The sequence below is a fragment of the Myotis yumanensis genome, unplaced genomic scaffold (genome assembly GCF_028538775.1).
Source record: "Myotis yumanensis isolate MYYU_CA2020_CCGP unplaced genomic scaffold, mMyoYum1.0.hap1 SCAF_21, whole genome shotgun sequence".
NCBI lineage: Eukaryota > Metazoa > Chordata > Mammalia > Chiroptera > Vespertilionidae > Myotis > Myotis yumanensis.
This window is the reverse complement of record NW_027223772.1, coordinates 13537296-13548614: the sequence shown is the minus strand read 5'-3', so window position 1 is coordinate 13548614 and position 11319 is coordinate 13537296. Positions and strand designations below refer to the sequence as shown.

Below are 11319 nucleotides of genomic sequence, written 5' to 3'. Positions count from 1 at the left end.
AGTGTTCTTATCCAAAAACAGATACGGTGACCACATGACGGGATGGAGCGTTCGCTGAGCCGTGTGGCCCTCATCTGTCATTTATACATGCACCGAACCAACAGCTGCACCTAAACTTACCCAATGTTAGTTACATCTCAGTAACGCTGCAAAAAATACCACAATTAAGTGAATATTGTTTCAGGAAAAGAACTGCACTCCTACGTGCTTTATTTCTGGGGCAAATGGTGACCAGATTAACTCCATCAGCTACGTCTTTAGTCAATCCTGGTCCCCAAAGCGGTGGTCCCCTGAGGGGATAGAGGACAGGTGGGAGGTCCAAGTGACAGCATGGAGCCGCCCCCCCGCCCCCCCCCCCCCCTTTTGGTTAAGCCAACAGCGCGGCCTTCCCCTCAGGGCCCAGCCCTCACCTCTGGGCCAAAGCCTTTCCCCCGCCCCCGCCCCCCCCCCCCCCCCCCCCCCCCCGCGCTCTCCAGGCCGCCAGGGAGCTGGGGCGTCCCTGGGTCCTGCGCACAGCTCGCTCCCCTTCCCAGCCCGGACCAGGACCAGCGCAGTGGGGCGCGGAGGGGACTGGTCGGGGGGCGGGGGGGGGGGGGGGCGGGTGTGGGTACCTCACCTGCCCTCCCCCCCCCCCCCCCTCACAGTGCAGCTGGAAAGGAGGGAAGGTCTGGCGGCCCGGCCACGGGGCAAGCTGCCCAGCGAGGCGGGCAGGACCTGCTGCAAACAAACCGGAACCTGTGGCTCCCCTTGTGCTCTTTTCTTTCTTTAAGAAACAGAGTTTATATGAGCTTTATTATTATTTTTAATTTACTGATGGAGAGAGAGAGGACAGGAGTGGGAGGGAAGAAGGGAGGGGGGGAGAGAGAGAGAGAGAGAGAGAGAGAGAGAGAGAGAGGTGTTGCTCCCCTTACTTCCGCACCCATGGGTCGCTTCTTGTATGTGCTCTGACCCGAGCCGAGCGGAGGCTCGAACCCACTGCTCCCAGCCAGGCGCCTCCTGCGCTTCAGACCTGCGGGGGCTCCGCGTCCTTTCGGAGCCGGAGCCGGCGAGGTTTGGTCTTGACGACGGGACTACACAGCCTTGACACTGTCACTACTTTCTAGGACATGATGATCCTATTATTCATTAAAAATAAATGTGAGCACAGAAACAGAAGAAAACATCACAAAGAAAAGCACCCTTCGGGGCCCAGGCGCAGTGCTCCTCCTGGGGGCGTGGTCGCGGGAGGAGCCGGAGCGCAGCCCCGCGCAGCCCCGCGCAGCCCGCACAGCCCCGCGCAGCCCGTGCACAGCCCCGCACAGCCCCGCGCAGCCCCGCGCAGCCCCGCGCAGCCCGTGCACAGCCCCGCACAGCCCCGCACAGCCCCGCACAGCCCGCACAGCCCCGCACAGCCCCGCGCAGCCCCGCACAGCCCCGCACAGCCCGTGCACAGCCCCGCACAGCCCCGCACAGCCCCGCACAGCCCGGCACAGCCCCGCACAGCCCCGCACAGCCCCGCGCAGCCCGTGCACAGCCCCGCGCAGCCCCGCGCAGCCCGCACAGCCCCGCGCAGCCCGTGCACAGCCCCGCACAGCCCCGCGCAGCCCCGCGCAGCCCCGCGCAGCCCGTGCACAGCCCCGCACAGCCCCGCACAGCCCGCACAGCCCCGCACAGCCCCGCACAGCCCCGCACAGCCCCGCACAGCCCGGCACAGCCCCGCACAGCCCCGCACAGCCCCGCGCAGCCCGTGCACAGCCCCGCGCAGCCCCGCACAGCCCGGCACAGCCCCGCACAGCCCGGCACAGCCCCGCACAGCCCCGCACAGCCCCGCACAGCCCGGCACAGCCCCGCACAGCCCCGCACAGCCCGGCACAGCCCCGCACAGCCCCGCACAGCCCCGCACAGCCCGGCACAGCCCCGCACAGCCCCGCACAGCCCGGCACAGCCCCGCGCAGCCCCGCACAGCCCGTGCACAGCCCCGCACAGCCCCGCACAGCCCCGCACAGCCCGTGCACAGCCCCGCACAGCCCCGCACAGCCCGTGCACAGCCCCGCACAGCCCCGCACAGCCCCGCGCAGCCCCGCGCAGCCCCGCACAGCTGAGAGGCAGCTGCGGCGGTGAAGACAGAGCCGCGCGGTGAGATCCAGGACATACACCGCCTCCTGCATCGCGGGGAGAGCCGGCTCCGCACAGGTTCCGCACAGGTTTCGGGCAGCGCGGAGCCAGCAGCGGCGCCGGTGGAGGAAGCGGCGCTAAGAAGTGGGAACAGCTGGAGGCCGCGGGAGCCGGGCCGGGCTGGGGCGGGGACACCGCGCGCTTCCGCTGCACCCCATCCCCTTCTCCCCAAGTGCTGGCCGCAGCGCCGGGCCCCACTCCTGCCCGGGTCCCCGCAGAGCGCGCCTCACCCGGAGAAGTTCTGAAAGACTTGGGCGGCCTCCACCCAGCTTTGGAAGCAGGCCGGGCCCCGCTCCCGGATCTGCTTGCGCCCTTTGTCGGTGATGACCTCCCCACTGGGCTTCAGGATCACAAGCTTGGGGGTGGCTGTGACGCGGTACCTGGTCCTCAGCTCACTGCGGAGAGAAGGGGGCAGGCCAGGGTCAGCGGGCGGGGAAGCTGTGCCCCCAGCCAACTCCCTCCCGGCCACGCCCGCCAGGTGCCCCGGGAGCCTCCTGCCTTCTTGCGTCGTCCTCGCCCTCCGCCAGCCTGTCCCAGAGCGTCAGCAGCTGGGCTGCTCGGGCCCGTGCTGCCCACGACCAGGGCCCAGACACGAGGGGCAGAGGAGCCCTCACAACGTGGCTGCTGTGGCTTTCATCTCAGTTCATTTCATTTAAATCTAAGGAACGAGGATGGCTATTGTGCCGCGCAGTGCAACTCCAAGCCTCACACAACCCCAGTACATTCAAACTCCTCTCCACATCTCCAGAGGATGAACATACCAGGTGGATAGAATGGTGACAGTTAAAATTCTAGGAGTCCGAAGTAAAGGTAAAGCTTACTCGGCTTTCTGCCCCTCCCACTCAAGGGCCTGCTGACAACCTGTGGATGAAACTGTTCTTGGCTACTTCACCGCCATGTGACCCCATAAGAGGCCTTTCACACAATGGTTTGCATTTATTTAGGGAAAGGAGCCTCCTCCTTCGTTTTGCAAATCTCCCCACACCCTGCCCAGGTTCTGCCCTCAGGACAGGGCGGCTGGTGGCCATCCCCTCCAGTGCCCACAAGAGCCTCCGCCAACAGCAATCTGCTTTCCCTCATCTGTCACCCTCAGGATGTGGACCTGAGTGGAAGGGGAAATGCACGTGACCTCGTGTTAGCAAATCTTCCCCGGACATCTCCATCCAGGTCCCGACTGTTTCCAGCACCAGGCCCGACTGCTCTCCCCGGGGCAGGAACACACACACAAGGCACCTACTCCCACTTCAAACACCTTGACACAGGGACAAGCCAGCCCTGCTCTGGCCACAGGGAGTCTCACTAAATGTCAAATAATCAGTGTGCACGGACCACTTCATCAGACCATAATATGGCGTTGCAACTGGAAGCCAACAGAAAGTAATTGTTTGGAATGAGCTTAAAAACTAAATAGCCATAGAGTGTATGTGAAACAGCAATGCAGGCTACAAAATAATGAACACAGAGCACTATGGAGCATACTACAATCCCAAACTGGAGACACAAGCAGACTCAGAACCAGTGCCACCCTGTGGAGCACGAGGAAAGAGGAAGGTGGAAGGATGCGCAGCCAAGACACCACAGTCACTCTTATCACTAGGAGGGGCTGGATGGGGCCGCCCCCCCACTCCCCTCACCCCCCACCCCACCCCCCCCACCCTCCCACCTCCACCCACCCCCCCACCCTCTCCACCCCCCCACCTCCCCCCCACCCCCACAGCCTGGGCCTGAAGCAGACAGCGCAGGCGGAGCCTGGAGCTGCACCCGCAGGGGCTCCCTCCTCCAGACCAGCTCCCGCCAGCTAAGCGGATATGTGTTTCCCTTCGATTTGCTGCTGCTGTTTTCATCACTGGCAACATTAAACCAAGCTCTGACACAGTAAACTGGGCTTTGAGGAGCAAGGAGGAGGTTTGGGATGGACATTTTGTTTCTCCAGTTTATCTTGAAAGAGTCACAGTGTGGCCCTCACATCCTCACGCTGGCAGCCTCTGCCTGGGGACAACTGTAACCTTGGAGCCGCACAGGAGCCATACCTTCTCCCTGGACTCAGCTCCATCCCCTCTGGATGCTGAGCTGTGCCCAGAGAGAACAGCCTGTGCCTTGTTGGCTGGGGGGCCGATTAGACTATTCTAGCAGTCCAGGACCTAACTGAAGTAGAAATTATCAGAAAGACAGGAAAGGACTGGAGAGCCACAGACTCAGCAGGTTCGGGGCCTGACGGATGCGCTGGGTCAGGAAGTCCAGAAGGAGCTGGGCCCTCAGGTGGAGAGGCCACAGTCGAGCAGCCTGGCCCATGCACTGACTCACCCATGGTTCTGAGGGCTCTGCTGGGGCTGTTCTCTACCCGGGACATGAGCCATGGCCGGCTGGTTCTCCATCCGTCTCAACTGGTGACCTGGAGGCCAAGGTGCTCCATCCATGGGGCCGTGGGCGGGGCAGTGGTGAGAACCAGAGCAGGTGGGGGGGGGGGGGTCAAGGAGGGAATACTCCTGAGCCCAAGTGAGCGTGAGTGTGGTCAAGGAACAATCACAAAACGCGTGTGACATCAGCACTGAGCAGGTCTCACCTGCAGGGCACACGCCACAGGAACGCCTGCTGGCAAATGTGTTGTTACTTCTTCCTGGGCCCACAACACAGGGAAGTAAGCCAGACAGGGTGGCCGGTCAGTGGTGCTGCCCCAAGCCAGGCCTGGGAGGTCACCCCTCCTCTTGCCCACACCGCCTGCGGCTGAGGGATGCCAGTAAGCACGTCCCTGTCCAGGCAGAGGAGGGGCACTCGCACTGGTTTTGCCGGGGCTGCACTGCAAAGCCAAGGTCTAAGGAGCTCTGAGGACAAGGTGAGCACCTGGGCATTTTCCTTCTGCCGGGGCCTTGGCGGTGGCGCCCTCCAGCCATGCCAACGGGACCTGTGGGGGCTCTGTGGTGGGTTCCTCTCTTCCTCCCACGACTCACCATCAGCAGTCACCAATGGACGGCTGTTACCATCGTAACTAACCAGTTCATATTACAAATAGGAAGACAGCAAAAGGGAGGCCAGACATTGTAAGCACGGTTATCTGGGCAGCTTCGCCAGCAAAATGCAACTTCACGCTCCCTCGTCCACTCCCTGCAGATCACTGCGGGAAAGGGCCCAACAAGGGGGAAAGGGATGCATGGGCAGTGAAGTCGGGGTGACCTAGGGAAGGCGCTGGCCTGTCAGTCTAACCTGGAAAAGGATAACTGGCTAGAGGGGGTGGAGCCACTGCAAGTGCACAAAATCCTGAAGGATTCATTGGATAAGCTCCTGGTTAAAAACCACAGACAAAGGAATCCTCTCTCTCTCTCTCTCTCTCTCTCTCTCTCTCTCTCTCTCTCTCCTCTTGCTTCGCTCCTGCTTCCTGGCACTGGCTTGTTCCGTGACCCGAGCTAGCCTGCCTGGCATGTGGCCGCAGACCCCACAGGCAATGGCCTGCAGCTGGGAACACAGGCTAAGCCAGCCAGATGCTGGACCAGACCTGAATATGGACTTCTTCCAGCGCAGAGGGAGATGGCACCTCGGTGGGGAACTCCCTTAATGTTACATCATCAATAAAGCTTCCTACCATACCTCACCCCCGGTGGAGGCCTCAGAAGTTCTTGTTCGTGCGGCACCCCAAGAGCTCCACTTCCATCAGCAACATGGGGACACAGAGAACACCCCACCAATAAGAGTCACCGAGGGAAGACAGGCCAGGGCCCTCGCCATGACCCAGGGGCCCGGAGGTTACCCCCCCAGCCCCGTAGCACCAAGCAGAGTGCTATGTTCTGAACACAGTAGGACCTTCCCCCCTGCTGCCTGGATGCTCCCTACAGTCTTTATTTCTTTAATATATTTTTATTGATTTCAGAGAAGAAGGGGGCGGGAGAGGGAGAGAAACATCAATGATGAGAGAGAATCAGTGATTGGTTGCCTCCTGCACACACCCACACTGGGGATCAAGCCCAAAGCCCGGGCATGTGCCCTTGACCGGAATCAAACCCGGGACCCTTCAGGCCGCAGGCCTATGCTCTATCCACTGAGACAAACCAGCTAGGAAATTGTCACTTTCAAAACTGTGTTATTTCAAAAGCTGTGCGTAACTTGAATACTAAGCAAATCAAAAGGCATTTTACCACCGGCACTAGCCATGATGCTAAAATGCATCCCTTTGCCGAGTGAGTCCGGTCAGTTGGACTTATCTTTGACGTCTGTCGCTACTCCTGCTGTGAGAGAAGTGGGCTTGCCCGGCTCACCTCCCCCTCCCGTCATGAAAGCAGGTGTTGGAGAAAGAATCACACTTCCAGGGGACTTGCAAAGGTAGCTTCCATTTTTAATTGCCCAGAAAGAATGCCCTTTGAGGACAATTAATTTGGGAGGGTTCATGCCACAGGGAAACCATAATCCCCAGGGAAATGCACAGGTGCTCTGTAAACAAAGCCCAGAAACCTCCCGTGCGCCCGCCGAGGGGCCGGGTAATGCACTCCGTGAAGCCGATTTAACCCAAGCCTGGAGCTTACACCACAGGGACCGCCAAGATGCCCACGCGAGGGCCCGAGCCACGTTCCCTCTGCCAACCCACCCTCAAGTCCTCCCTCCCCCTCCTCCTTCTTCCCGTAAGCACCCCCCACCCCCCAACCCCGCTGCGGTGCCCGTGCGCAGCCAGGGGAGAACTACGGCCAATTTCTAGTTGACTCACAAACTCTGAAACCCAGCAAAGCTGAGCGTCCGCGCTGTCACGTCTCTAAACAAGAACGCGAGATGCTTCAAGGCAGGGGTTTGTGTCACCCCTGGCCTCTCCTCCGCGGGTGCCGGCACCCGGTCCCACAGCTGGTGCAGGACCGCGCTGCCGGCGAGGACATGCCAGTCACGCGCAGTAAAAATGAACCTGGGCTCTCCCCTCCCGGGCTCCGAGCCGGGCCCCGCACCGCTGGCCTGGGCAGCCACCCCTCGGCTCCGGTTCTGACAGAGGGACTTCCCGAGTCCCCTCCCTTCACACTCAGTCCCCCCGTGAGGTGGGGCTCCGCGCCCCGCAGCACCGCGCAGCTCGGAGAGAGGCAGGCTCTGCAGCCGGAGCGTCCGGACTCCGGGAGCGACCGCCCCGGTCCCCGAACCGCTCCAGCCTCGCTGGGAACCTGCGCCAAACGACGTGGACCCGGGCCGGGGCTCCTGGCTGCAGGGACAGGAGGGCGGGACGCGGGGTGGTGGGGGGGGGGGGGCGGCGGGAGATGCGGGGCGCCGGCGAACCCCGCGGCCACACTCACTGCCGGTAGGGGTCGTGGAAGGGGAGCGCCAGCCAGGCGCCGGGCAGCTGCCGCAGGAACCCTTCCATCTCCGGGGCGCTGCCGTCGGTGGACACGAGGACCACGGCCAGGGGCGCGGGCGGGCGCGCCTGTTCCACCAGCTCCGCGTAGAAGTCGCAGAGCAGCGGCGTGAAGTCGCGGCTGGGCGCGCAGCGGCCCGACGCGAAGTACAGCGCCACCACCTTGTTCTGCAGCGCCGCCTCGGCCTCCACCCAGGCGCCGCCGGGGGCCAGCAGGCGCCGCCCGCCCAGCACGTCCACCATGGCTGGCGGGGAGGGCGCGGGCGGTCGCTTGCGGCGGGTGGTCACTTCTTTTCTCCCCGTTCCGTGCGGTGGTGGCGCAAGACCCTCCCGGGCATCAACACCGGCCGCGGCCGGCGACTGGGGCAGCAGCGTCCGCACTGGGGAGGAGGCGGGTCAACTCGGACGCCTGCGGCTCCAGCGGCCACCGCAGCAGCTCCGCGACGCGCCTCCGGCAGCGAGTGGCCCCGTTAGAGCCCTAGCGCTCTCCCCGCCGCGCCCCGCCCCGCCCCGCCCCTCTCCCCTCCCTTCCCATCCCCGCCGCGCCCCGCCCCTCTCCCCTCCCTTCCCATCCCCGCAGCGCCCCGCCGCGCCCCGCCCCGCCCCTCTCCCCTCCCTTCCCATCCCCGCCGCGCCCCGCCCCTCTCCCCTCCCTTCCCATCCCCGCAGCGCCCCGCCGCGCCCCGCCCCGCCCCTCTCCCCTCCCTTCCCATCCCCGCCGCGCCCCGCCCCGCCCCTCTCCCCTCCCTTCCCATCCCCGCAGCGCCCCGCAGTCTCCGCGCTCTCCGCCCACGCGCTCCTCTCCTGTCCGACCCTCCCCTGCGCCTGCCCACCGCTCCACCTCGCGGCGCCCCCCCTGCGCTCGGTCCCGCCCCACCTGCCTGGTGTTCACCGACCAGCAGGCCCTGGAGGTTCTGTCCGGAGGGCAAGGGCGGGGTGGAGGCCGTTCTTTCCCGGGATTGCAGGACATCCTGCGCCTGGCCTGGGAGTCCTGCAATTGAGGGAGCTGCTGCTGCTTCTTTTAAATCTTTATTTATTTTTAATTTTTTATTATGAAAATATTCAAGAATACATAACAGTAGAAATAGTATAATGAAGCCCAATGTTCCCATTAGTCCAGCGTCAGCAATCAGCACTCACAGTACATTTGACATCACGATGTACTTGTGAGGCAGCTTCTTAAAGAAGCGGAAGGGTGAAGTGTCCCGCACCCGTGAGGCCTGGGAGCAAAGTCTCAGCTTCCAGCCGGGGTGGAAGCACACGAGCCTGGGCACAGAATTTAAGGAGCCATAACTCAGTGATCAAGAAAAATACTATCCCAATGCAATGTTTTATTTTATCCTCACCCAAGGGTTTTTTATTGATTTTTCAGAGACGAAGGGGGAGAGAGAAAGAGAGCAAAAGAGAGGGTGAGAGAGAAGTGGATTGGTTGCCGCTCACAGGCCCAGACAGGGGATCCAAACCGCACCTTTCAGTGTATGGGAGGATGCTCCAACCAACTGAGCCACCGGCCGGGGTACTAATGCAATATTTTAAAAACTCAAAATTGCCCTAGCCGGTTTTGCTCAGTGGATAGAGCGTCGGCCTGTGGGCTGATGGGTCCTGGGTTTGATTTCTGGCAAGGGCACATGCACATGCACATGCCCGGGTTGTGGGCTCATCCCCAGGGTGGGGCGTGCAGGAGGCAGCCAATCAATGATTCTCTCTCATCATTGATGTTTCTATCTCTCTCTCCCTCTCCCTTCCTCTCTGAAATAAATAAAAATATATTTTAAAAAATAAAAACTCAAAACTAATGCCCAAAAGTTCATGATGAACAAAACATCAAACATGGAAATAGGACAGGATGACCCCCTGCCCTCAGACTCAGAGGGCAGGCACCTCACCCTGTCTGCACCCTCCCCCCGCCCCCAACCTCCCCCCCCCCCCCCCCCCACACACACAAACAAACAAAAACCCTAGGCGAATGAGGACAATTCATTGTGCTTGCTCTGAAGAGGGAGGGGCAGGGCTGCGGAGGGGGTGGAGGTAGACACCTGGAGCGAGGTTGACCCCTCCGCTCTCTGCACCATGAGACTGACACGTTGGGACACTATGCACTTGGCAGAGCCAGGGCTAAGTTCACATTCTGTTGCCGGACAGATGGCCCATGAAGAGCGCTACCAAAGCCCCCATTCACTGTCATCTTAGAAGAGTAGGAATTTACAGGCAAACCTCGATTCTCCAAAGTCTCCCATCTCCAACAAGTTGGTTCTCGGTCAAGTTGTTCACGGAAAATGTCTCCGTTGTCAAACAAAACTTCAGTTCTCAACCCAACAATCCTTTTGTGCTGATACCTGTATGGTCAGTTACATGTCTCTCAGGTGACAAACAAAGGAGAGAGTGCATGAGTATGGGTCAGTTCACCACTAAACCTCAAATTGTTAACATCTCAGGAAATTGTGCTGTGAATATTTTTTGCTTTTGCTGCTACTTATTATTATCAAACTAGAGGCCCAGTGCATGAAATTCTTGCATGGGGGGTCCCCTCAGCCCAGCCTGCACCCTCTCACAATCCGGGACCCTTCAGGGGATGTCCGACTGCCAGTTTAGGCCCAATCCCATGGGACCTAAGCTGGCAGTCAGACATCCCTCTTGCAATCTGGGACCGCTGGGTCCTAATTGCTTGCCTGCCTGCCTCATCACCCCTGCCTGCCTCATTGCCGCTAGCCACTCTGCCTGCCTGCCTCATTGCCCCTGACCACTCGCCTGCCTGCCTAATCATCCCTAACCCCTCTCCTGCCTGCCTGATCACCCCTAACTGCCTCTGCCTCAGCCCCCGCTGCTGCGGCTTCATCTGGAAGGACATCCAGAATGACATCCGGAAGGTCGTTTGGCTGTCTAGTCTAATTAGCATACTATGCTTTTATTATTATAGATACGTACAGTAAGTCATATTGATTCCTAAGGTTAGTGATAGCAACAAAGTGAAAAGGAAAGTTGTGAGAACAACAATAGAACTTAAAAAAGAAATAATTGCAAATATGATAGAGATGTTCGAGGTCTGATCTGGCTACCGAGTATGGTGTGGCGAAATCAATGATTAGCACACTTTTATTTATTTTTTTAAAGACAGATTCTTCTACTTTTTATTTTATTTATTTTTAAATATATTTTATTGATTTTTTACAGAGAGGAAGGGAGAGGGATAGAGAGTTAGAAACATCGATCAGCTGCCTTCTGCACACCTCCTACTGGGGATGTGCCCACAACCAAGGTACATGCCCTTGACCGGAATGGAACCAGGACCTTTCAGTCCGCAGGCCGATGCCCTATCCACTGAGCCAAACCAGTTAGGGCATTAGCACACTTTTAAAACACAAAGAGGCCATCAAGAGTGCTGATGTTGCTAAGGCTGTGAAAGTGCTCACGAAACAACAATCACAGGCAATTGAAGGGGTAGGAAATTGTTGTTGATTTGGATGAAGAACAAGCAGCAGGTGACAGCATTTCGGAGGCAGTGACATGTGAAAAAGCAAAGATGCTGCAGCCTGCCCTGAACACCCGGACAAGGGCTGATGGTGGCTCCGTGGCTCGTTAGGCCTGGATAGATGCCAGAAAGAGGGCCTTCATCGACGAGGCTGCCGGCTCTAACAAAGCAGCTGCGGGTAATTTCGTGATGGAATCTGAACAATCCCTAAGGGCCAGGGGACTTGTTCCCAACGAGTGTTCAGTTGTGATGAGACAGGCCTCTTCTGGAGAAAATGCCCAGAGGACCGACATCACACGGCAGGAGTCAGTGCCGGGACATGAGCCAGCGGAGGGCAGGCTGGACTGATTGCAGTGTGGGATGGAGTGGACTTCAAATGGAA

At 59.9% G+C, this 11319-nt stretch overlaps 1 protein-coding gene across 1 annotated transcript; it reads right to left on the bottom strand.

Annotated features, from left to right (window-relative positions):
* Nucleotides 1-659: 659 nt before the first annotated feature.
* On the bottom strand, nt 660-7895 carry NXNL2 (nucleoredoxin like 2). Its single transcript, XM_070400869.1, has 3 exons — nt 7410-7895; nt 2385-2549; nt 660-1115 (listed from the first exon to the last, which is right to left on the bottom strand). Exons 1-3 carry the CDS (start codon nt 7709-7711, stop codon nt 1100-1102), a joined length of 483 nt encoding a protein of 160 aa, XP_070256970.1. The 5' UTR covers nt 7712-7895; the 3' UTR covers nt 660-1099.
* Nucleotides 7896-11319: the final 3424 nt, after the last annotated feature.